Source organism: Scyliorhinus canicula, chromosome 7, assembly GCF_902713615.1.
Source record: "Scyliorhinus canicula chromosome 7, sScyCan1.1, whole genome shotgun sequence".
Classification (NCBI taxonomy): domain Eukaryota; kingdom Metazoa; phylum Chordata; class Chondrichthyes; order Carcharhiniformes; family Scyliorhinidae; genus Scyliorhinus; species Scyliorhinus canicula.
In genome coordinates this window covers 205,467,998-205,495,557 of record NC_052152.1, presented here as the reverse complement: position 1 = coordinate 205,495,557, position 27,560 = coordinate 205,467,998, and the positions used below count along the sequence as shown (strand labels likewise).

The 27,560-nt window shown below is 44.9% G+C and overlaps 1 protein-coding gene across 1 annotated transcript; it reads right to left on the bottom strand.

Annotated features, from left to right (window-relative positions):
* Positions 1-1,628: 1,628 nt before the first annotated feature.
* Positions 1,629-27,168, bottom strand: poglut1 (protein O-glucosyltransferase 1). The gene is made up of 11 exons (XM_038803776.1): positions 27,090-27,168; positions 23,075-23,165; positions 19,923-20,066; positions 15,819-15,954; positions 15,604-15,725; positions 14,821-14,880; positions 13,150-13,249; positions 11,970-12,028; positions 4,495-4,662; positions 3,141-3,197; positions 1,629-2,805 (listed from the first exon to the last, which is right to left on the bottom strand). Exons 1-11 carry the CDS (start codon positions 27,166-27,168, stop codon positions 2,649-2,651), a joined length of 1,173 nt encoding a protein of 390 aa, XP_038659704.1. The 3' UTR covers positions 1,629-2,648.
* Between the last annotated feature and the right edge of the window lie 392 nt (positions 27,169-27,560).

The window sequence follows — 27,560 nt, the reverse complement described above, 5'->3', positions numbered from 1 at the left end:
TACGTGAAGAGAAAACGATTGGTGAAGACAAATGTAGGTCCCTTACAGTCAGAAAGAGGGACCATCAGGGGCTGGTTTAGCACAGTGGGCCAAACAGCTGGCCTGCAATACAGAACAAGGCGAGATGTGCGGCTTCAATTCCCGTACCAACCTCCCCGAACAGGCGCCGGAATGTGGCGACTAGGAGCTTTTCACAGTAACTTCATTGAAGCCTACTTGTGACAATAAGCGATTATTATTATAGATGTATAATAGGGACCAAAGAAATGGCAGAGCAACTAAAACACGTCTTCACAAATGAGGACCAAAATCAGATACCAGAAATGCTGTGGAAGGCAGGGTTTAGTGATGGGGAGGAACTGAAGAAGATCAATATTAGTTGAGAAATGGTGTTGGGGGAATTGATGGGGTTGAAGGCTGATAAATCCCCAGGGCCTGATAATCTACATCCCAGAAGACTTAAGGAAGTGGTTCTAGAAATAGAGGCTGGATTGGAGGTCATCTTCCGGGATTCTGGAACGGTTCCTGCAGATTGGAGGGTATTAAAAAGGGAGATGGAGAGACAGCAGGGAATTATTGACCATAACCTGGGGGCCCTGATTGGGTTGAGGGAGGTGATTGATGGCATAGGGGCGATGCAGGCAGGGAAGGTCCCGGGTCTGGACGTGGTCCCAGTGGAGTTTTTATAAAAGGTTTGGGGTGGAGCTGAGGCCACTGTTGGTGAGGATGGAGAATGACGGGAGGGAGAGGGGGCATTTGTTGGAAGCTTCCATCTCCCTGAGTTTAACGAAGGATAAGGATCTGGAGCAGGGTGATTGTACCGCCCGATATCGCTGCTGAACTTTGATTCCAAACTGTTGCGGAAGGAGCTTGCATCGTAGATTGAGGACTGTGTGCCGGGGATGATAGGGGAAGACCAGGCGGATTTTGTGAAGGGAAGGCAGCTATTGCCGAATGTGCAGAGTAGTTAACTCCACCAGCTGCTCCAGCGACCACTGGGCGGCCAGTGTACACAGTACTCTGGATGTGGCCTAACAAGCGTTTTCTACAGCTCCGTCATAACATCCCTACTATTATATTCTGAAATGCCTTGGCTAATGAAGGCAAGTATCTCATAGTCAATGCAGGTCAAGCGCATTTGCAGGTTCGGAGAACAGGAGCTGTAAGGACATGGGCAGCAGAGGTTTGGACTTTATAGAGACTTGAATAATAATAATCTTTATTGTCACAATTAGGCTTCCATTAACACTGCAATGAAGTTATTGTGAAAAGCCCCTAGTTGCCACATTCCGGCGCCTGTTCAGGTACACAGAGGGAGAATTCAGAATAACCAATTCACCTAACAAGCACATCTTTCGGGACTTGTGGGAGGAAACCGGAGCACCCGGAGGAAACCCACGCAGACACGGTGAGAACGTGCAGATCCGCACAGTCACCCGAGCCGGGAATCAAACCCGGGACCCTGGAGCTGTGAAGCAACCACTGTGCTAACCACTGCGTTACCATGTCTGCGGCCAGCAGGAAGTACGTTGCATTAGTTCATGCACATTCTCAACATGTACCTTGCAATTTAGAGACTGGTTATTGGTTTGAATATAAAATTAAGAAACACTTAAATAAAAACACAATTTATTAAAAAATTCATTTTATTAAACTGATCAAACCCATCATTTTATTGTTGAGTTGCAGTGATTGGTTTATTCAGTTTGGTGGCTGCTGCTGTTACAGTTCAAGCTTCTCTCTGCCCAACACACCTTGTTTGATTAATCTAACCGGCTTCGTCACATCAGGGCTCAAGAGAAAAAATATACCTTTTTATCCAACCAGTTACGGAATCTCATACCCTGAAGATAAAGCATAATCGGCTGCCTTATCTCCACAGACAAGGGGGCATCTGGCTTCACCTTCACACGCCACTGCAGCAAAGTACATACCAATGTCGAGGGCGTGTCCATGAGGTCAGAACTTCTGCTGCTGACCTTTCTGTAACCAGAAAACCTGGAACATGGACCGGGGGACAGAAAGGGAGAGGGACAGAGAGGTGCCAGGCAGTGATTGAGCTTTCCTCTGTTTGATCAGCGTGTGTGGAATGGACTCCAGAATTTATCAATTGGATCAACATACGGCCAGGAATAGACTAAAGGCAGGGGATAGTGGAATGATGTGAGAAAATGCAGCTCCTGAGAGTATCAGAACTGTCACTCCAAAGACATGAATGATGAAGATGGGTGAACGTCTTTCTGAATTGCTTCCATTTCCACCACATTGTGACATCTCTGTTGGACTTTGCTTCACTCAAATAAATGGACGGCGTCGAGTTTATGATCAAAGAGATTGCATATGCTTTGTGCGAGGCTGAAAAAGTCAAATGGCTGCTTTTTGTTCCTTTTTCTGATGTCCTTCTGCATAATACAATTACCCCTGAATTGAAGTCAGATGGAGGGATGAAGCATTAAATGGCTGGAGCCTGTGCAAGATGGAATGACTCTGATTGTTTACAGATACAAATTCAAATCAAACGGGAATGAGAATGTTATCCGGCTCCGTAAACCGGGTCGACTGACGGAACTTTCAGAGAATGTGTGGTACGTCTCTTTCAAAGGGACCCAGAAGTTCCTGAATGTCTCTATGTCCAGGAGCTGCGGGAGCTATAACTCACTTCGCCCGTGCCTGGGAAAGATCTGCTTGTATTTCTTTTGTTTCTTCGGCTCATACAGCAGTAGTTTGGAATATCTCAACAGCAACTGCTTCCAGTAGCAAGAAATATCGTCCATCTTCAGGTGATCCAGGATAAACTGGCGGCCCCTGTGGAGGTAAAGGTAACATTTGGGAAACAAAGTTATTGGATTACACATCGTTAAACAGGGTAGAAACCTGCATGGAGAAAGTACACATCCACTGTTTCAGCACAACAGGTAAAATTTGGAAACTATCCAATAGGGATAGACCAGAGCACATCTTGGAATGTCGCTAAACAACACTGTGCGTTCCCTCATGAACTGAACTTAACAAAGCGGAAAATAACTCTGTATACTGAAAAGACCATAGAAAGCATAGTTTGGGTTTAGTAAGGGTGTCGGACTCCATTAGGAATTTTTTTGGGGTCTATTTCAAACTTCAGCAGCAAGATTTATACTCACCTCTCAGCGACCTCTCTAGCAAGGTGGTCATTGTCCTGAAAAAATTGTAACAATTCCCTAAAACAACAGAAAACATAATAAGATCATCTTATCAATACAGGAGAACAGAATGGAACATTCCTTTTTTTTAAATTTAGTGCCCAATTCATTTTTTCCAATTAAGGGGCAATTTAGCGTGGCCAATCCACCTACCCTGCACATCTTTGTGCAAGTGAAGCCCACGCAAATCAGGGGAGAATGTGCAAACTCCACACGGACGGGATCCCAGCGTCGGGAACGAACCTGGGACCTCGGCGCCATGAGGCTGCAGGACTAACCCACTGCGCCACCGTGCGACACAGAATGGAACTTTTCTGGTCAGTAACTGAACTCACTGAGTCAAACACGGAGCCACAGCATTAATTAAGGAGGAGCAGCTAATTACAATCAACTACTCCTCACTGCTCTGTCAAGCAAATCCTAGCAGCCCAGAAGCTACACGATTACTGTCCCCTGTACACACTATAGCTGCACGATTACTACCCCTGTACACACTGTAGCTACACGATTACTGTCCCCTGTACACACTGTAGCTACACGATTACTGTCCCCTGTACACACTGTAGCTACACGATTACTGTCCCCTGTACACACTGTAGCTACACGATTACTGTCCCCTGTACACACTGTAGCTACACGATTACTGTCCCCTGTACACACTGTAGCTGCACGATTACTGTCCCCTGTACACACTGTAGCTACACGATTACTGTCCCCTGTACACACTGTAGCTACACGATTACTGTCCCCTGTACACACTGTAGCTGCACGATTACTGTCCCCTGTACACACTGTAGCTGCACGATTACTGTCCCTTGTACACACTGTAGCTACACGATTACTGCTCCCTGTACACACTGTAGCTACACAATTACTGTCCCCTGTACACACTGTAATTACACGATTACTGTCCCTGTACACACTGTAATTACACGATTACTGTCCCTGCACACACTGTAGCTGCACGATTACTGTCCCCTGTACACACTGTAATTACACGATTACTGTCCCTGTACACACTGTAGCTACACAATTACTGTCCCCTGTACACACTATAATTACACGATTACTGTCCCTGTAAACACGCTAGGATTTTGCAAAAATCACTGTTGAATATCCATGGGACCCACTGGAGGAATAAAACATTACTCTGCAGATTAATTCCTTTTGCTTCTGCTGCAGATGGAGTCAGTGCTGTTACATTGTCCTCTGGATGAATCCAAACACGACTCCCAATCCAATGAGCAATTGTGTGGCCTGGAGGAGATGGACCAAAGATCTGTCACTGATGCTCTTGTCCAAACAAGAGACTTACCGAATGTTTGAGAGGTCCTGATTGACCGGGATGTAATGTACCCACGGTTTCAGCTGTGGGTAAAAGAACTCCAGCCAGTCATTCCCGACATGATAGACTAGCGAGCCGCACAGGAAGAGGTGCTTAAATCGGAAACTGGCTGCAACACCTCGAAAATTAAATAAATACCTGGGGGGGAAACACATTGTTTGTTATTCTCAGTAACTGAATGTAATAAATTCAATTACTCCTCAACATTTGCTTGTAGTTAAAGTGAAGGTCACAGACCAGCAGTTCTCTATTGACTTCTGAGCCAGCACGCTGAATTATCCCTCTGAGCCAGCACGCTGAATTATCCCTCTGAGCCAGCACGCTGAATTATCCCTCATTACCAAAGACCATTTCTGACATGTTGGGCTGGTGTTATATATATTGGTATATATGTTGGGCTGGCGGTATATATGTTGGCATATATATATATGTTGGCATATATATATGTTGGTATATATGTTGGTGATATATATGTTGGGCTGGCGGTATATATGTTGGTATATATATATGTTAGTATATATGTTGGTGATATATATGTTGGGCTGGCGGTATATATGTTGGCGGTGTATATGTTGGGTTGGCGGTATATATGTTGGGCTGGCGGTATATATGTTGGTATATATATGTTGGTATATATGTTGGTGGCATATATGTTGGGCTGGCGGTATATATGTTGGGCTTGCGGTATATATGTTGGTATATATATATGTTGGTATATATGTTGGCGGTATATATGTTGGGCTGGCGGTATATATGTTGGTATATATATATATGTCGGTGGTATATATGTTGGGCCGGCGGTGTATATGTTGGTATATATGTTGGTGGCATATATGTTGGGCTGGCGGTATATATGTTGGTATATATGTTGGTGGCATATATGTTGGGCTGGCGGTATATATGTTGGTATATATATGCTGGTATATATGTTGGCGGTATATATGTTGGGCTGGCGGTATATATGTTGGTATATATATGCTGGTATATATGTTGGCGGTATATATGTTGGGCTGGCGGTATATATGTTGGTATACATATGCTGGTATATATGTTGGCGGTATATATGTTGGGCTGGCGGTATATATGTTGGTATATATATATGTTGGTGGCATATATGTTGGGCTGGCGGTATATATGTTGGTATATATGTTGGCGGTATATACGTTGGGCTGGCGTTATATAGGTTGGTAAATATAGGTTGGTATATATATGTTGGTATATATGTTGGCGGTATATATGTTGGGCTGGCGGTATATATGTTGGTATATATATGTTGGTATATATGTTGGCGGTATATATGTTGGGCTGGCGGTATATATGTTAGTATATATATGTTGGTATATATGTTGGCGGTATATATGTTTGGCTGGTGTTATATATGTTGGTATATATGTTGGTATATATGTGTTGGTATATATGTTGGCGGTATATATGTTGGGCTGGCGGTATATATGTTGGTATATATATGCTGGTATATATGTTGGGCTGGCGGTATATATGTTGGGATGGCGGTATATATGTTGGGCTGGCGGTATATATGTTGGGCTGGCGGTACATGAGACCATAAGAAATAAGGGGGAGGCCATTCGGTCCCTCGAGCCGCCAATAAAATAATATTTTTCCTTAAATAAGGGGACCAAAACTGCTCTCAGTATTCTAGCTGTGGTCTCACCCTGCACAGTTGCAACAAGATTTCTCAACTCTTATATTCCAACCCCTTTGAAATAAGGTAACATTCCATTCACCTTCCTGATTACCTGCTGTCCCTGTCTGCTAGTTTCCTGTGTTTCATGCACAAGTATCTCCAAGTCCCTTTGTGTTGTAGCTTTCTGCAGTTTTTCTCTATATAAATAATACTCTGTACTTTTGTTGTCACTTCCAAAATGAGCAACTTCACATTTTCCCACATTTTGGTCCATTTGTCAACTTTTTGTCCACTTACTTAACCTGTCAATATCTCTGTGCAAACTGTATCTGTGCTGCAACTTGCCTTTCCACCTATTTTTGTGTCGTCTGTAAATTTGACTTCAGTCCATTCACTTCCTTCTTCCAAGTCATTAATATGCACTGTAAACAGTTGTGATCCCAACACTGATCCCTGTGGAACCCCACTGATTACAGGTCACCAACCTGAAAAAGAATCCCTTATCCCACTCGCTCTTTCCTGCCCATTAGCCTATTCTCTATCCGTGCCAATATACTATCTCCAATACCATGGGCTCTTATCTCATAACCTTTTGTGAGGTACCTTGTCGAACGCCTTCTGGAAGCTCCAGTACATCACATCTACTGGTTCCCCTCTATCCACTCTGGATGATACTTCCTCAAAAACCTCTAACAAATTAGTCAGACACGCGTTCCCTTTCTTGAAGCGATGCTGACTCTGCTTGATTACATTATGATTTTCCAAATGTGCTGCTATTACTTTCTTAACAATTGATTTAGATCAGGGGTGGGCAAACTACGGCCCGCGGGCCGCATGCGGCCCGCCAAAGGTATTTCTGAGGCCCTCCAAGTCATTTAAAAAAAAAAAAAAAAAAAAAAAAAATTTTTAATTTTTTTTTTTTTTTAATTTTTTTTAAGGTTAATGGGGAGGGGCTGTTGGGTTACTTACTGGTATAGGGTGGATACGTTGACTTGAGTAGGATGATCATTGCTCGGCACAACGTCGAGGGCCGAAGGGCCTGTTCTGTGCTGTACTGTTCTATGTTCTATATGAGGCGCCCAGAATCATAACCGGGTGAAGTAATTATTTTACTTAATATACTATGCGGCCCTTTGTGAATTGTGAATTTCTGAATGTGGCCCTTGCACGGAAAAGTTTGCCCACCCCTGATTTAGATGTTCGGCTAATCGGCCGATAGTTACCCGCTTTTTGCCTCTCTCCCTTTTTGAATGGGGGTGTCACATTGGCAGTTTTCCAATCCCCCGGTACTTCTCCAGAATCCAGGATTTATGGAAAATTACAACCAAGGCATTCACTATCTCTGTAGTTACTTCTTTTAGGATCCCAGGATGCAAACCATCAGGGGTAAACCATTAGGGCCAGGAAACCTATCTGCTTTTAGCCCCATTAGTTTAAGTCTAATACGACTCTCTCTCGTGGTGGTGATGGTGTTTAATTCCTTCCCCGTATTCTTTAGTATTAATGGGATGTTTGAAGTACCATAAAGGCTAATGCAAATTCTGTTTAACTTCTCTGCCATTTCCTTGTTCTCCATAACTTATTTCCCCAGATTCATTTTCTCAAGGGCCTATGTCCACTTGGACCTCTCTCCTCTTTTTATACCTTTGAAAAAGTTCTTGTCAGTTTTTATATTCCATGACAGTTTTCCTTGTAGTTTATTTTCTTCCCCCCCCCTTTTTTATCATTTAGCTGGATTCTGAATTTATCCCAGTCTTCGTTGCTCTCACTAACTTTTGCCTCATTATATGCTTTTTCTTTCAACTTAATAATCTCCTTAACGGCCTTGGTTAGCTGCGGTTGGTTTATCTCTCTCTTGGAATCTTTTCTCCTTCTGGGATATATTTTTGCTGAGAGTCATGAATTAGCTCCTGAAATGTCTGCCATTGTTTGTTTACAGTCTTTCCTGATTAACTATCTGTCCACTTTTGCTAATTTCCTTGTAATTCCCTTTATTTAAGTTAAACACAGTTGTTTCTCACTCTCAAACTGAATATTAAATTCTATCATGTTATGATCACTACTTCCTCGGGGATCTTTTACTCTGAGGTAATTTATTAAACCTGCCTAATTACCCAATAACACATCCAAGATGGCCTATTCCTGGATGATTTGAAAACCAGAACTAAGGGTTTTATGGAAGAAGCAGCACCAGCAGGGTGGCACAGTGGTTAGCACTACTGCCTCACAGCGCCAGGGACCCGGGTACAATTCTGGCATCGGGTGACTGTCTTTATGGAGTTTGCACTTTCTCCCAGTGTCTGTGCGGGTTTCCTCCGGGTGCTCCAGTTTCTTCCCACAATCCAAAGATGTGCAGTTAGTGGATTGGCCATGATAAATTGCCCAAGGATGTGTAGGTTAGGTGGAGTTACGGGGTGATGGGGATAGGGCCTAGGTAGGGTGCTCTTTCAGAGGATCGGAGCAAACTTGATGGGCCGAATTGCCTCCTTCTGCGCAGCAGTAATTCTAATCTTGCAACCGCTGCAACTGACACCAGGGGGTAACTGAAAATGAAAAACTGGAGGTTTGCCTGTGGGAAGGTCTCACACAGCATAAGAATTGTTCTGTCCGAGCGACTTGCCTGGCCTTTATCACAAACAAAATCAAGCAAACTCCTTGGTACAAGAAGAGAGCTAGCCTCTTTGTTAGAGCATAGGAAATAGGAACATGGCCCCTTGAGTCTGCTCCACTATTTAATTATATTTTCAGTTCATCCATGAAATGTGGGTGTTGCTGGCTAGAGCAGCATTATTACCTGTCCATAACTGATCTGGAACTAATTGCTTGCTGAAATATTTAAGAGTCAATGACTTTGCTGTGGGTCTGCAGTCACGTGTAGGCAGATTTCCTTTCCTAAAGGACATTAGTGAACCAAATGGGTTTCTACAACAATCGACAATGATTTCATGGTCATCATTAGACTTTTAATGAATTCAAATTTTACAATCTACAATGGTGGTACTCGAGCCCAGGTTCCCAAGCAATGGTGGTACTCGAGCCCAGGTTCCCGAGCAATACTCTGGGCGGGATTCTCCGCTGGCGGGATGCTCCGGTTTGCCGGCAGCCCTGGGGGTTTCCCCGACGGCGTGGGGCTGCCCCACAATGGGAAACCCCATTGACCGGCCGGCGTAACGGAGCAACCTGCCGGCGGGGTGAAACAGAAATGTGGCGCGGCGGAGAATTCATCCCTGTGTCCCTGGATTTACTAGTCCAGTGTCAAAACCACAACACCATCGCCTTCCTCTTAATAAGATAATGGTTCATCTTTTGCCTCAACTCCACCTTCCCACCATATCCCAAATCCTTGGGATTTCCTGAGTTCAAAAAATCTATTGAACTCAGTCTTGAACGTACTCTGGGGTAGAGAATTCCAACGATTCACCAACCCGAGTGAAGATATTTTGCTTCATCTCAGCCCTGGGTTGCGGTGGGTGGAGGGGGTGCAAGGTTAGAATTACAGCAGCGCAGAAGGAGGCAATTCGGCCCAATAAATGTGCACCGACTCTCTGAAAGAGCCCTTAGCGTGAAACTACGGCCTTCAGTTTTAGACTCCCCAGTCAGGAGAAAGCAACCTCTTTGCCACCTACACTGTCAATACCACCAAAATGAGGCGGCACATGGTGCAGTGGTTAGCGCTGGGACTGCGGCGCTGAGGACCCGAATCAAATCCCGGCTCTGGGTCACTGTCCGTGTGGAGTTTGCACATTCTCCCCGTGTCTGCGTGGGTTTCACCCCCGCAACCCAAAGATGTGCAGGGTAGGTGGATTGGCCACGCTAAATTGCTCCTTAATTGGAAAAAAAAAAATTGGCTACTCTAAATTTATATTTAAAAAAAAACAATAAAATGAAATGATCTCTCATTCTTCTAAACTGCAGATAATTCAGGCCCATTCTATTCCGAGGACAACATAAAGCACATTAATTTCACTATAGATTTGTGTGAGGTGCTACATTTTGTTTTAGAAGAATTGGATGATGAAAGTGTTAATGGGAGTATTGGAGCAAAGGGATCTCGGAATGCAGATACACAAATCAGTTAGAGTAGCAACACAGTTTAATCAGGTCATAAGAGGTTACTTTCCAGATTGCAAAGCAGCATAATTATGTTAATATTGTAGAGAACCTCGGTGGGATCATATTTTGATACCTTGCTCTGTCTTGGTCTCCATATTACAAAAATGATATAAAGGTGCTAAAAAATAAACGTATAAAATGAAACTTCAGTTTTGCAACTGGAAGGAGTGAGTAACTTGGTTACATGGGCCGTGTGTGGTGATTGGCTGTAATCATAATAATAATCTTTACTGTCACAAGTAGGCTTCCATTAACACTGCACAGAGGGAGAATTCAGAATGTCCAATTCACCTAACAGCACATCTTTCGAGACTTGTGGGAGGAAACCCACGCACACACGGGGAGAACGTGCAAACTCCGCACAGTCAGTCACCCAAGCCGGGAATCGAACCTGGGACCCTGGAGCTGTGAAGCAACTGTGCTAACCACTGTGCTATAGTGCTGCCCTACTTTGCTTGTTTTATATTTCATGAATATTTAATTGTCACAGTCGGGTAGGAGCAGCTGAGAAATGTGATTCATAACTGGATGACCGAATAAAATTTGATAAATGACTGAGTGTATTCAATTACTCTGATAATTCACCTGTCTGAGCCACAATACCTACACACCAATAAATCCAATAGGACATTCAGGCCTTTAACATGGTGAAATATAAAGTGAGTGAAATCAGACAAAAATGTTGACATCAAACCAGTGGAGGATCTATTAGGAAAGGTGAAGCTTGTTCAAAGAGGCAGGTTTAAGAGCATCGTAAAAGAGACGTGTTAAAGTTTATGGAGAGAATTCCACACCGTACGCACGGTAAGTCTCTGTGGCCAATAGCATGAATCATGCCGAGGGATGGGTATCATGCACGGATTTTAATACAAATATGAACATTTTAAAATCAAGATATTTGGGGGTTAGAAGCAACGTAGGACCTATGTTCCCATGAACCGAACACAAACTCTACAATAGATCTTATACCAGCAGAGCGTAGTGACAATTACAACTAACCTTGGCCATAACACACCACGACCCTGACACACTCCTAAAGCTTGTTTCATTATACAGCTCTTTCCCTTTATGGGTTTATCTTTAAATCTCTCTCCCCTTCCCTCATCTATAATAGAACATAGAACATACAGTGTAGAAGGAGGACATTCAGCCCTACGAGTCTGAACCAACCCACTTAAGCCCTCACTTCCACCCTATCCCCGTAACCCAATAGCCCCTCCTAACCTTTTTTGGATACTAAGAGGCAATTTAGCATGGCCAATCCACCTAACCTACACGTCTTTAGACTATGGGAGGAAACCGGAGACCTGGGGGAAACCCACGCAGACACGGGGAGAACGTGCAGACTCCGCACAGACAGTGACCCAGCGGGGAATCGAACCTGGGACCCTGACCCTGAGTTGATTCCACAGCAAGCAGGCTGCTAATTAGAGACAAGAATTTCCAGGAATACGCAGAACAGCCCTTACCGTCTGAAAGAAAGATGATGGGCTAATGATTTACGCTCATTGAAGTTTGATGAAGTGACCCAACACAGATGGCAACCTGTCTTTTCTTCTTCAGGTGCTGACTGGCTAGCTGTGTACTCACATCATTTTGTCATTATCCCAATGCTAAGAGGAGGGGGAGGGAACAGGAAGATATCGGATGCACTAAGCTGGCAGCAAGAAGGTTTCTAACAACGTACTTGTATTTGCAATGGTCCACCAATGGAATTTCTTTAGCAGGAGGCTTTCCTAGTGTATCCTGTAAACAAATCAAATGAGTATATCAACAACGTGCATTTATATAGCACCGTTAAAAGAGTATAACGTCCCAAGCAGCTTCATCAAACAGGTGTGACAGGGAGCCACATAATGAAGTATGAGGAGAAATTACAAAAAGCTTGGTCACCGCAATAGGTTTTATGAAGCATCTTAACGGAAGATAGAGGTGGAGAGGTTTAGGGAGGGAATTCCAGATCTTAAGGTTTAAGCAGCTGGAGGACGGGCTGAGGGGTGAAAATTGGGGATGTGCAAGACAACTACTGCATTTCCACAGCACCTTTAATGTTGTAATACATCCCACAGGAGCGTAATCAGACAAAAAGAATCAACAGCAATGAAAGGACGAGACATTTGGACAGGTGAACAAAAGCTCAAAGAGCTTGGTGGTAAGGAGAGAACATAGAACATTACAGCGCAGTACAGGTCCTTCGGCCCTCGATGTTGCACCGTCCTGTGAAACCCCTCTAAAGTCCCTCTACACTATTCCCTTATCGTCCATATGCCTATCCAATGACCATTTGAATTACCTTAGTGTTGGTGAGTCCACTACTGTTGCAGGCAGGGCATTCCACGCCCGTACTACTCTCTGAGTAAAGAACCTACCTCTGACATCTGTCCTATATCTATCTCCCCTCAATTTAAAGCTATGTCCCCTCGTGCTGGACATCACCATCCGAGGAAAAAGGCTCTCATGTCCACCCTATCTAAACCTCTGATCATCTTGTGTGCCTCAATTAAGTCGCCTCTTAACCTTCATCTCTCTAACGAAAACAGCCTCAAGTCCCTCAGCCTTCCCTCATAAGATCTTCCCTCCATACCAGGCAACATTCTGGTAAAGACGTTTTAGGTACAAGTTCCCAAGCGTATGGTCTAGATGACTGCTGGCAGGGCTGCCAATGGAGTGGTGAAGAAAGTCGGGAATGAGAAAAATGCACATTGAGTAAAGATCCTCATGCAATGCCAGTTTGATCCAGTTAGGAGTATTTTTATACAGCGATTCCACACACGATCAACTGGGTTCAGAATGCCCAATCTCGCTTCATGTGAGACTTCTTCCATAGACGAGAGACTTCAATTCTCAAACTAACTCCAGGATTTTACCTTTTCAGACTTCCAGGCTTGATTTTTTGTGTATTCTGCATCTACCAACAAAGGTTCTTCCCGAGAGAGCAGAATAAGAGGATCCCGTTCAGAACTTGTCCTGAAAGTGAAACAAGGTCATTTAATTCCATCAGTACAGCTTAATATATACACACGTGCATGAGAGGCAGCGAGAGAGAGAGGAAGGGGAGCCCCACTGTGGTTATGTGCGAGCATGCATGTTTGAGAATGGTAAGACACTATTCATTGTTTTATTCATTCATATGATGGACAGCATCACTGTCAGGTCCAGTATTTATTACCCATCCATAATCGCCCTTGAAAAGATTATGGTCAGTCCCTTTCCAGCATGTAACTGAGTGGCTTGCTAGGCCATTTCAGAAGGCAGTTAAGAGTCAACCAAATTAGCCTTGTGTCTGGAGTCACATTTAGGTGCTTCTCCAAGTGATCCAACCTCAAAACACTGCATTCTACTGTGTTCCAACGCACTGGGCTAGTGCGCGGTAAATTCCAGCCCCACTTGACCCAGAGTCACAACACAAGTGGATTCACTAACAATTCTTAGAAAAATGCCCAAATTCTTTGGGCCTTGGCTGCCCAATAATTAAAGTCCATTAAAGTTTGTAAATGTAAACACAATTACTGTTTATTTATGACAAGAGTTATAATGAAAAGTGCAGAAAATACAACTGGTTAACTGTCACCTAATTCCTAATTCCCTGCTTTAACTTGTCCCCCACACTCTATACACACACAAGACAGACAAACAGGGGGGAAGGAGGGGGTTTAAAAAAAACATAAGTAAAAGGAAAAAAAGAGTCTTTGTTTCAGATGGTGTTTCTTCGCACACCTTTCCTCACAGCCAGCTGGCAGATTACAGTCTCTGACTGCAGCCTGTAATTATCTTTGCTGTAGATTCATTCATTCAGTTTCTCTGCAATTTCAGAAATACAGTAGTCACAGCCTTTCGGGAGAGAGCTAGCAGGAGCTGGTCTTTGTTTGTTTGCCACCTGCAGTGGTTTTCCTGAAGACACAGGTCCTCTGCAAGTTCAGAAATACAGTACTCAGAGCTCTTCTGTATAAAAGATGGAGTAGAAAGAGCAGCAGGACCTTATGTCTGTGCTGTCAGAATCAAACTGAAACTCCTCGAGACTCTGAAAATCATTCAACTGAGATGTGATCCAGTCATCACATGTTACCGGGCAGAGTACTGCCTTTTGGGCCAATTCGTGGACCACCAGCCAATTAATTAAACCGAGTCCCACTCCATCTCTCTCTGGAGCCTGTTTAAACCAGCAGAGAGTGTTCTCTCCTGTAACTTCTGAATTATGCTGCTTGCTTTAAAGATACATGTCCATTAATCATCCATGGATGAGAAATAATTATGGCAAAATAAGAGAAAGGAGAAATAAGAGAATAAACAGGAAGGACCACTACAGCTGCACACGTATTTATGTTTCCACTTTCCTCAACAGTCATTCTATGAATCCAGATTGCATTGATCTAACGTATTTCCACTGTGGATCTTACAAAGCAAAATTGTGGGATCAATCCCTGTGCTCCCAATGCTAAGAGCAGAATGCAGGGAGCTCAGGGAGATGAGACTTAGTCATCTAATTTTATATTGATACCCAGCCACCATATGTAACCAGTTTTAATTATTAGCCTTACCTTGATCCTCTAAAGAAACCTTTTGAAACTTTCTTCTGCCAAGGCCACTTTTCAGCAGATCTAGCGGAGGGAACAAAAAAAGAACCAATTAAATTTTTAAGTAATGGGTACAGGTGCTATTCATTGTGGACATCTGGCCCTGTGACATATCACAAACTCAGGATTCCATGACTTCTGTATAGACTGTTGTATTTGTAGCATGCCCCATTTAGAAATGAAAAAGAAGAAATGTTCTTTGTGTCCATTCTCTCCACATGCAAACTACTGTGACAAAGTCACTACCGTAACAATTCTCCTGTAAACCTTCAAGAAAGAAAGACTCACCTTCCAAGGCATGTTTCCTGACCTCAGGATATATTGGAATGTAGGAAACAGTAACTACGCCTTGGGGTGTTCTGAGACTGTTAAAGGTGTTACAGGAATACATTTTCCTTCTCTGCAGTGGATAAGTGTGGTGCGGTTCGTAAACAAAGACTGAGAAAGAAATAAATCAAATTCTACATTTCCTTTCAGTTCAACGTGTATTTGCAGTGATTATTGTAGCTTCTAATGATATCATAGACTGACACAAGCATGTTGAGCCACACAGCATCAGCAGCAACATGATTCAGCGAGACCAATCTGCCTGCCTTCCTCATGTCTTCCAAGCGCGATGCCAATCACCCGATCTCAGGCATAAATAACTCAGTGAGAGACAGAGCAGGGCTGCTCCCACCAGTCATACGGTTAGAGTCTCTCTAAGAGTTCTCTTCGCACCAATTCTATTCGGCAAATATGACTCACGTTTTTAACTCCTCTCTCATTAGATCCCAGCGCCCAAGCCCTGTGGGGTAAATGGGCCAAACTGCTGGGCCTCCCTCCCAGAATGTCCATGCGGGGTACATGATGTCATAATATTCTGATGTCTGTAAGGGAGAAATAAGTGACAGCATTTTTTAATCCACTGCAAAGACCAGCTTGAAACCTGGACATTGTTCAAAGTTTCCTTTAACACTCACCTTACTGAATGACAAAACAGGCCGAACGGGCTTCATCCAGTTTGGAACCTGAGGATAGTCTCGGACATTGAGCACAAATTCCATGTCAGGGAGATCGTCGATTATTTCCAGAATAAAATGCTCTACCCCACTGCACCTAAACACAAAACAAAACAAGTGATCTGTTAGCTCAGTAACTAGTCAAAAACCAGCAGTGTCTGAACTACAAACAGAGATATAAAGAGAAGCAGAGGGAAAAAAACGTGCTGCATTTGTAGCGCCCCACAGCATATTGCTACAGACAGCTTTGACAAAGAGTCACCCAGACTCGAAACGTTAGCTCCCTTCTCTCTCCATAGACGCTGTCAGACCTGCTGAGATTGTCCAGTGTTTTCTGTTTTTGCCCTGAATGAGCAGTCTCTAAATGACTGGACCTTCTGAGGGGTCTGACTGCATTCTACCAGTGAGAGAAACACTTGAAATTTCTTCCCGATAAATTTCCCAGCCAGTTAACAAGAGTATCATGTTGACAGTGCAGCCTAATTTACTTTATCCTTACAAACTCAATGATATTCCAATGGTCCCACTGGGAATGCCACCAATACGTTCGACAGAACTTTTATGCAATACGTTTCAAAACTTTAAAAGGATTCGAGGGGGTAGATAAACAAAGCAATGTTATATTCAATGCTGACTGAATTGATAACGAAGGGACCATAAATGCAGTTTTAGCACTGAAAGGTAACAAAGAATATTTTGGACAGAAGAATTCTTGGTCAATGCAATGCGTACACTTGTAAATAGCCAGTGAAATGTCTCAATCACAGTGGTTAACAGAAAATTGCACAAACAATTGAAGATGGAAGATATTAAATGCTATAGGAAAAGGGTAGGGAACAAATAGTTCCTGAACCATTCAAATACCAGACACAGAAATTAATAAAATTAGCTGTAACTAGCTGGGCATAGTGTAGGTTAGATGGCCTTTAGTTTTTTTTTTTCCATGTCGGTGCAACATCGAGGGCCGAAGGGCCTGTACTGCGCTGTATCGTTCTATGTTCTATGTTCTAACTTTTTCACCCAAAGAGTGATTGAAAGCAATCAAAAAGTGTCTGTTTGGGTGACTGGCCATCACCTAGTTTGAAAATTGTTAGCATCGCTTAAAAATGAGTATCTTGAAAATGAACCTGGTTTTGTATGTCATTAAACAACGTGCACAGATAGCATTAATATCATTTTAAATGCCCAACTGACATGGAATCATCGAATGGTTGCAGCATAAGAGGCCATTTGGCCCATCAAGTCTGTGCCAACTGTCCCACTCTCAGGCCCTTTACCTGTACCCTGCAAAGCTTTCCTCTTTCGATGCTAATCCAATTCTCTGTCGAAGGCCGCCACACTCTGAGGCAGGATATTCCAGACCCTAGTTTCCATGGCCGGGATTCTCCCCTACCCGGCGGGGCGGGGGGTCCCGCCCACCGGCGCATGCACGGTAGGGGGGGGTCTCTTCCGCCTCCGCTATGGTGGAGGCCGTGGCGGAGGAAAAAGAGTGCCCCCACGGCACTGGCCCGCCGGCCGATCGGTGGGCCCCGATCGCGGGCCAGGCCACCGTGGGGGCACCCCCCGGGGTCCAATCGCCCTGCGCCCCCCCAGGACCCCGGCGTCCCGCTCGCGCCGCCAATGCCGCCGCCACCAGAGTTGGTTGAAACCACGTCGGCGGGATTGGTCTGTCAGCGGCGGGACTTCGGCTCATCGCGGGCCGGAGAATCGCCGCAGGGGGCTCGTCGATCGGTGGGGGGGGGCACGCCGATCGGTGCGGGAGGGCACGCCGATTGGCGGGGCGTGATTCCTGCTCCCGCCGATTCTAGTGTGGCGGAGAATTCCGGCCACGGCGGGGGCGGGATTTACGCCGGCCCTGGGCGATTCTGCGGGGAGTCGGAGAATTCCGCCCCATGTTTCTAACCACTCACTGCGCAAAAAAGATTTCCTCACGTCAGCGTTGCTTCTTTTGCTAATTATCTTCGCACCGCATCCTCTGGTTTTGACCCTTCTTTCAATCGGAACAGTTTCTCTAAATCAACTCTGTCCACATCTTTCAAATTTTCAATCATTTTACTATATGAAATAACCAAAAATTTAAATCATCCTAACTACCCACACAAGGATTTGAAAATGTTTGGGTGCTCTATCGACCACTGGTGTTTGTGTAGAACTTGTGTAACAGCTCAGCTCAGAATGCTTGATCAACAAGGAGGTGAACAGGAGAGATGGAGAGAGATACGTTAAGGTCAGAATAGGATGAGATCATTCAGCCCTCCGGGTCCGCTCCACCATTCAATGAGATCGTGGCTAATGGACTTCAACACCATTTTCCTGCACTGTCGCCATATCTCTTAATGTTTTTAATTTGTAGAAATCTATCCGTCTCAGTTTTCAACATGGTCACCAACTGAGCCCCCACAGCCTGCTGGAACAGAGAATTCCAAAGAGTCACCACCCTCTGAGTGAAGAAATTCCTTCCCACATCAGTCGTAAATGGCCTGCCCCTTATTCTGAGACCACATCCTCTGGTTTTAGACCCTCCAAACAGGGAGAGCATCCTTTCTCCATCTACCCTATGTTTGAATTCTTCTAAACTCCAGAGAATGAAGGCCCAGTCTATTTAATCATTCCTCCTCGGACAATCCCTCGATCCCAGGAATTAATTTAGTAAACCTGTGTGACAGGTGAGGTTATCAATGGTTTGGGAAGGCAGTACTTGGGAAGGCAGAGAAGGGGGCAGTTTAGCAAAATCCTTTTGGAGCTGAGAGCTCCCGAGGGCAGGAGCAGAATAATCAAAGGATTGACCTCCACTGGTGCAGCAGCGATCAAACAGGAACCCAGAGTCTGAGCATCACCAAGTGTGGAATTAACACTTATGGCTTGAAGAGACTATTCAGATTGGCCATGGAGGGATTTACCAAGGGACAGGATGAGGGTGTTGAAGTGAATTTACCAGAGCAAAGGCCAAAATTGTATGGAGGTGTTTGTATGTTAGGGGGAGTTTGGCCGTAGAATTCTGGATTAACCAAAACTTCAGGACAGTAGTGGCAGGGAAACCAGAAAGGAAGCCATTTAAGAAATGTACCTTGGAGCTGAATGCATTCGTATTACAGACATAGAGTGGGAGAGATAGCATGTTGGGGGCAATGTTCCAAATGTGAAGGAGGCAGAACTGGTAACAAACTGGATGTCACAGTTTAGGAGCAAACACCAGGGAATGAACTCAAGATGATTTGCTGATCTTTTTGTAAAATTTAGAGTACCCTATTAATTTTTTTCGATTAAGGGGCAATTTAGCGTGGCCGATCCACCTTTTGGGTTGTGGGGGCGAAACCCGCGCAAACACGGGGAGAATGTTCAAACTCCACACAGACAGTGACCCGGGGCCGGAATCGAACCTGGGGCATCGCCGCCATGAGGCAGCAGTGCTAACCACTGCACCACCGTGCTGCCCCGTGATTTGCTGATCCTTTGACTTAGAACATAGAACAGTACAGCACAGAACAGGCCCTTCGGCCCTCGATGTTTTGCCGAGCCATGATCACCCTACTCAAACCCACGTATCCACCCTATACCCGTAACCCAACAACTCCCCCCTTAACCTTACTTTTTAGGACACTACGGGCAATTTAGCATGGCCAATCCACCTAACCCGCACATCTTTGGACTGTGGGAGGAAACCGGAGCACCCGGAGGAAACCCACGCGCACACGGGGAGGACGTGCAGACTCCGCACAGACAGTGACCCAGCCGGGAATCGAACCTGGGACCCTGGAGCTGTGAAGCATTTATGCTAACCACCATGCTACTGTGCTGCCCACTTGTTTTTCCTCTTCCTTATCCCATTGTGTGATTCCCATCTAGGCTATCCTACCAAAGGTTTTACTCGTTCTTCACTTCACTGGAGTATCTGTCTGAACATGCAGCATTGTGGATGGTAGACTCGGGCTTCCTGTGGTTAACAGGTGTTGGGACAATTTCATGGTCAGAAACCTCGCCAAGGAAAACTCTCTACCTCTTAGTTTAATTTCAGTTCCACATTATAAATGTACCAAATGCCCGCAGGCCTAGTTGTTCTCCCACCTGGCAGGAAACATGCAGTCCTCCTGGCGATACAGCTTGCCCTTTATTATCTGGTAGTGAGTTCCTACATTTTGACCAACAGTATCTGCCATCATGTCACTGGAGATTCCTTGCTTGAAGTGTGACAGGTCATCTTCTAGGACACTTGAATAAAATGGGAAAAAAGGTCCTGAGAAAAGGCTTTCTGGTCAAAGACATGCATTCATATTCTTCCAGTCCATGTTATTATTGGCACAGAAAAAAATAGTCGATTAATGCGTTTGCGGCCTGTGGAATCTGAATAATTAATGAGGCTCTACACCAATGTTTGAAGGATATGATTGACACACAATTCACAAGCATCACATCTTATTTATTCATTCAAGGGGTATAAGCTTCGCTATAGGTACACCTACAGTGCTGATAGGGAGGGAGTTCCAGGATTTTGACTCAGCAACAGCGAAGGAATGCCGGGGCTGGTTTAGCACAGTGGGCTAAATAGCTGGCTTGTGATGCAGAATAATGCCAGCAGCGCTTGTTCAATTCCCGTACCGGCCTCCCCAAACAGGCGCCGGAATGTGGCGACTCGGGGCTTTTCACAGTAACTTCAGTGAAGCCTACTTGTGACAATAAGCCATTATTATTATTATATATTTCCAAGTCAGGATGGTGAGTGACTTGGAGGGGAACCTCCAGGTGGTGGGGTTCCCAGGTATCTGCTGCTCTTGTCCCTCTAGATGGTAGTGGTCATGGGTTTGGAAGGTGCTGTTTAAGGAATCTTGGTGAGTTCCTGCAGTGCATCCTGAATAATAATAATAATTGGTTGCGATAGTTTGTGGGTGGTGGAGGGTTTGAATGTTTGTGGAAGGGGGAGAAATCAAGCGGGGCTGCTTTGCCCTGGATGGTGTTGAGCTAATCGAGTGTTGTTGGAGCTGCACTCATCCAGGCAAATGGGCAGTATTCCATCACATGTGATTTGTGTCTCGTAGATAGTGAACAGGTAATGCCATTGTAATATCAAGGGGCAATGGTTAGATTTCCTCTTGTTGGAGATGGTCACTGTCTGGCACTTGTGTAGTGTAAATGTTACTCACTAGCCCAAGCCCAGATATTATCCAATTCTTAGACCATAAGACATAGGAGCAGAATTAGGCCACTTGGCTCATCGAGTCTGCTCCGCCATTCAATCATGGCTGATATTTTCTCATCCCCATTCTCCTGCCTTCTCTCCATAACCCCTGATCCCCTTATTAATCAAGAACCTATCTATCTCTGTCTTAAAGACATTCAGTGATTTGGGCTCCACAGCCTTCTGCAGCAACAAGTTCCACAGATTCACCACCCTCTGCCTGAAGAAATTCTTCCTCACCTCTGTTTTAAAGGATTGTCCCTTTAGTCTGAGATGGTGTCCTCTGGTTCTAGTTTTTCCTACAAGTGGAAACATCCTCTCCACGTCCACTCTATACAAGACTCGCAGTATCCTGTAAGTTTCAATAAGATCCCCTCTCATCCTTCTGCACTCCAACGAGTACAGGCCCAGAATCATCAAACGTTCCTCATACGACAAGTTCTTCATTCCAGGGATCATTCTTGTGAACCTCCTCTGGACCTTTTCCAAGGCCAGCACATCCTTCCTTAGATGTGGGGCCCAAAACTACTCACAATACTCCAAATGGGGTCAGACCAGAGCCTTATACAGCCTCAGAAGTACATCCCTGGTCTTGTATTCTAGCCCTCTCGACATGAATGCTAACATTGCATTTGCCTTCTTAACTGCCGACTGAACCTGCACGTTAACCTTAAGAGAATCATGAACAAGGACTGTCAAGTCCCTTTGTGCTTCTGCTTTCCGAAGCATTTCCCCATTTAGAAAATAGTCTATGCCTAAATTCCTCCTTCCAAAGTGCATAAACTCACACTTTTTCACATTGTATTTCATTTGCCATTTCCTGGCCCACTCTCCTAGCCTGTCCAAGTCTTTCTGCAGCCCCCTTGCTGCTGTTGAAAGAACATTGATAATTCAAGAATGGAGAAACATTCAATTCATTGCAGACAGGAAGTCAGACTCAATGTCTGACTTCATCTGACTGGATTTCAAGAAAAGTGAAGCAATAATGATGTGTCAGATATGTCCTATTTGGGGGAGATGGTGGCATTGCGGTAATGTCACTGGGCTCGTAACCTAGTGGCCCAGGCTAAAGCTATGACAACAGGGGTTTCACCTGGGCAACTGGTGGAAATTACATTTAGTTAATAAATTTAATTGGAAAAATCTGGATTTGAAAGTTAATCTCAGTAATGGCAAACATCAAACTATTGTCGATTGTCGTAAAAACCCATTTGGTTCACTAATATAGAGAAAGCAATCTGCCATCCTTACCTGCTCTGGCCTACATGTAACTTTGGGCACATGCTTGGCTCTTAACTGCTCTCAAGGGCAACAAAGGATGGACAACAAATGCTGACCTTAGCCAAAGATTGCCTTTCTTTGGGGGAGGAGAGAGAGGAGGAGGAGGAGGAGATGGGAGGGGAGCGGATTTTTCCATCCATGACTGGAGCTCGTGGCTTGCGTGTACAAGAAATCCAAAACATTTGCCCTTTAACTTTCACCTGTTTATCACCCAAGTTGGCATGGGAAAGAATTAACTTTTCTACATTCTTATGAATGTGCGCATTTATTGTCCAAGAAGATGATGATGATGACCCAAATCTTGAGAACTGTTTTACAACAGAGTGGTTTCACGACATGCCCTGGTGGGATTTTAACTCCTGACTTGTGATTGCTGCCCAGTACCAGGGTAAAAAGGTGCAGAGAGCAGCAGGGGATATGTTAATTTGTGTGTGGCAGAGGGAGTCATTTCCTCCAGTGCTCTGGTGAAGTGCAACCTGACTGCCAAGTATTCTCACCACTATGGAAGAGTTACAACAATATAAAATAGTGCATTTGACCTCTACCCCGTGCATGTGGCTTCAATCTGATATTTGCCACCACACGCTTTATGGGCAGAGGTCGGGGTAGGATGGAACCTCATCTGCTCCCTGATTGCAGGAGAATGCGAGGTAGCTGAAGCCACTGCCGCTCACAGCTAGAGGAAAGTGACAACATTAAGTCATGATTCACAAACCATAATGCACTTTAAAAATATTTAAAATACTAAAGGGTAATGCCACACCTGAGGTGACAGCTGCAATTGTGCTGGGTACAGGGTTGGTAAGATTCCACAGCTGCCAATATCCTGTCCTTGTATTTGTGCCAACTTTCATCTAGAAAATGAAGACCACACTGTTAGAAATGGAGTCATAATCAACGCATATTGAGAATATTTAACAGTTTGATACCGGCTGAATTAAGAGAGGTGCCGGTAATACCATTCAGTCCCCTCACTGCTGTGTGATAGCAAAGGGACCCATTTTCTGTAAATCTAATGAACAAATATACAAACCACCTGTGTAAATGTTTAATATGTTAATTTAAAAAAAAATTAACTTTGGAAACTCCAGATTGCAAAAGCATCGCCAGACAAGGATGTTACCGAATAACCTAATCCAGTCACAGAGTAATGCTAATTGCAAAATGACATTTGGATTAGCAAAAGAGAAGAGGGAGTTTAACTGCATTGTGTGTCCTGTGCCTCAGCTAGAAGTCGGTGGTGCTGACACCCAGTGGAAAATGTTGTATTTCTAAGGAAGGACTGACATCCCAAACTTCAAAAAGCACAAATATTAACAGGTGACCGTGGCCGTGGAGCAGGAAGAGTCTAACAGGTCAGAGTTACATAGTTAATGCTCAGAAATGAGTTACCATCACCGTACTAGGTAACTCACCAGTCCAAAATATTATGTTTGTAGTTTTCCCAAAATGACCAGTGCACAAGAGATAGGAACAAGAATAGAGCACACGGCCCACTGAGCCTGCTCCGCCATTTAATCCAATCGTGGCTCATCCCGACCTTCAAACCCACTTTCTCACCGCTCCCCATATCCCTTCATTCCGAGACACCAAAAATCTACCTATCCCAGCTTTAAAAATAATCAACGATGGATCATCCACAGATGTCAAAGATTTCTAACCCATTGAGTGAAGACCTTTCTCCTCATCATAGTCCTAAATGATCAATCCCACATTCTGAGACTGTGTCTGATGTTCTGGATTCCCCATCCAGGGGGAACAACCTATGTCTACCCCGTCAAGGCCCTTCAAAATCTTGCCAGCTGTTTCAATGAGATCACCTCTTGTTCTTCAAAACTCCAGAGGGCACAGGCCCCAATTTACTCCACATCTCATCAGTAGACGACCTTCTCATCCCAGCGCCCAATCTCGTGAAGCTTTGCTGTACTGCCTCCAGTACAAATATATCCTGTCTTAAATATGGAGACCAAAACTGTATACAGTACGCCAGGTGTAGTCTCATCAATTGTAGCAAGACTTCATTATTCCTGTACCCCAGGCAGCACGGTGGCACAGTGGTTAGCACAGCTGCCTCACAGGCACCCGGGTTTGATTCTAACCTTGGGTGACTGTAGAGTTTATGGGGATAGGATGAGGGAGTGGGCCAAGGTAGGGCGCTCTTTCAGAGGGACGGTGCAGAATTGATGGGCTGAATGACCTATTCTGCACCGTATGGATTCTATGAATCATCTTGCAATAAAAGCCAACATGCCACTTGCCTTTCTAATTGTTTGCTGTACCTGCATGTTAAATTTCTGAGCTTCTTGTACAAGTACATCTAAGACTGAGTATCAACATTTCAGGCCTCCTCAAAATACTTCTGCTTTTCTACTCGTGCAACCAAAATGAACTGCCTGACACCTCCCTGCTTAATACTCCATGTCATCCTGTAGTCCGCTCACTGAACCTGTCTATATCTCTTTGCAGCCTCTCTTACATTTCCACCTCGCTTTGCATCGTCAGTAAACCTCCAAACTTAGAAGAGGAGTCATGGACTCAAAATATTAACTCTATTTCTCTCTCCACAGATGCTGCCAGACTTGCTGAGTGCAGCATTTTCTGTTTTTATGACATTACTCTCTGTTGCTTTGTCCAAGTCATTAATATGGATTTTAAACAGCTGAAGCCCCAGCACGGATACTTATGACACTCCACTAGTTAGTCTGCCAACTTGAAAATGCCCATTCATGCCTACTCATTGCTTCCTGTCCGTTAACCAATACATCTACCAGATCCCATTTACCTACCTTACTAGTTACATCCTCAAAAATCTCTCAATACATTTATCAAGTGTGAATTCCCTTTCGTAAAACGATGTTGTCTTTGATCAACTATGATTTTCAAAGTAAACTGTTCAGACTTCCTGAATAAGATTCCAGCACTTTCCCATTGACTATGTTCAAACTAACTGGCATGAAGTGTCCTCTCCCCCTTTCTTGAATAGCAGTGACACATTTGCTAACTTCCAATTTGCGGGGTCTGTTCCAGAATCTATGCAGCTTGGGAAAATTATATTCAAAGCATCTGTTTATTAGCTCTGCAGCTATCTCTACATTGTAATTTTGTCAGATTATCAGAGCCTAGAGGGTTAAATTCTAATAGATTTCATAAAACTACTTGTATATCAATTTAGAAGATTGGAGTTATGTAAAATGTTAAAAGGACTTGATCGGGTATATACAAAACGTTGTTTCCTACTAATAGGTGAATTGGACATTCTGAATTCTCACTCAGTGCACCTCAACGGGCAGCACAAGTCATCAGCACGGTGGCTTCAACTCTAGGGTCCCAGGTTAGATTCCCTGCTGGGTCATCGTCTGTGCGGAGTCTGCACGTTCTCCCCGTATTGCATGCGTTTCCTCCGGGTGCTCCGGTTTCCTCCCACAGTCCAAAGACGTGCAGGTTAGGTGGATTCGCCATGCTAAATTGCCCTTGGGTGTCCAAAAAAAAGCTTAAGTGGGGTTATTGGGTTACGGGGATAGGGTGGGCTTAAGTGGGTCGGTGCAGATTCAATGGGCTGAAGGACCTCCTTCTGCACTGTATGTTCTATGAACAGGCACCGGGATGTGGTGACCAGGGGATTTTCACAGTAACTTCACTGCAGTGTTAATGTAAGCCTACTTGTAACACTAATAAAGATGATTATTATTAATAAAATAAGAGCCAAGCTATTCAAGAATGAAATCGGGAAACATTTTCGAGAGTGGAAATCTTTAAGTCTCTCTCCTGTGGAAACGTGCGATTAATCAGCACTTGTAATATGGCACAAGATTTTTGTTCAGTAAGGTTGTCAATCGATTTGTAACAAACACAGGTAAAAGGAATTAAAGTACGAATCAGAAAATATCTAATTGACTGGCGAAGTGATAAGTGGTCCACTTCTAATGCTGATATCATGGCAAGGCCAGCAGGTTTGAATGATTTCAATGAATTAATGGTGGTTCTCGCTCAGCATGCCCTGCAGTGCAGCAGTGCCACCGTCAGGCAATTCTGATACTGGTTAAATCTGATTCAATAGGTTCTCCGATGATGGAGTTACGTCTCATCAACCAGGCTCATCACCTTGTGCAATACTACTCAGGTCCTCAGTTAACCCCTATCTCCATTCTGTATCCTCTAGAGCCACCTTTTTGTGGATTGGTACCTCCCCAATATTGTAGACCCCCCCCCCAGTTTTGCCCTAAACATCTCCAAACGTCCCCACACCACACGTGTCCACCCCCCAATCCTGTAACCCCTGGATTTCCGTGTTGTACCCCTGGCCCATTTCCACCCTTCCCCATATGTATCCCCAGTTTCTCCTCCTCCCCCACACTGTACCCTATGTCCAATCTGTAACCTATTGTTCTCCCCTCCCTGATCCCACCCCACTCCCCCATAACCTGATGTTCCCAACCTCTGACCCCCCAACAACCTCTGAACCCACTCCCTCCACATAACCTGTTCTTCCTAACCTCTGACCCTCCAACAACCTCTGAACCACCCTGCCCCATAACCTCTGATCCCCCAACAACCTCTGAACCACTCAGCCCCATAACCTCTGACCCTCCAACAACCTCTGAACCACCCTGCTCCATAACCTCTGACCCTCCAACAACCTCTGACCCCGCCCCGTCTGATTTCCCTAATCTGCCTCCGGATCTCCTTTGGCCCAAACGGCCGGCTGTGAGGAGCCACTGCCGGCTTCGGGCTCTGCGATCGCGGTGATGGCGCCTCGGCCGGGCCGGGAGCCGCTTTACCTGCGGGGGAGCGGCTGGCGGCCGCCCACAGACTCTGCGCGCAGAGAGCCGCCGCCAACAGCCGCCATTTTAGCGCCATGGCGCACTGCGCCTGCGCACAGCCTGGCCGCCCGTTCCCATGGAGATGACGCAGAGGACGAGCCCCGCCCCCTTCCCCAGCCCCGCCCCCTCGGGGATGGAAACATCCCAGTTTAGAAAATGGCCAGTTTAAGGTTTACCAACCCGGAGTCTCCAGCAATTTAGAATCATAGAATCTGCAGTGCAGGAGGAGGCCATTCGGCCCATTGAGTCTATACTGACCCTCTGAAAGAGCACCCTCACCCCACCTCATCCCCGTCACCCCACCTCATCCCCGTAACCCCACATAATCTTCCAACACTAAGGGGCAATTTACATAGATTTTCATGGAACATACAGTGCAGAAGGCCATTCGGCCCATGGAGTCTGCACTGACCCACTTTAGCCCTCACT

What these genes read in the sequence shown, in the direction of transcription:
- poglut1 (XM_038803776.1), bottom strand. Translation starts at nt 27,168, where the DNA reads ATGGCGCTAAAATGGCGGCTGTTGGCGGCGGCTCTCTGCGCGCAGAGT. An exon ending in ATGAGAGAGGAGTTAAAAAC is followed by an intron (nt 14,881 to 15,603) that starts GTGAGTCATATT and finishes TCCCTCCGCTAG; the next exon opens with ATCTGCTGAAAAGTGGCCTT. An exon ending in CAGGACCTCTCAAACATTCG is followed by an intron (nt 3,198 to 4,494) that starts GTAAGTCTCTTG and finishes CTGTTGTTTTAG; the next exon opens with GGAATTGTTACAATTTTTTC.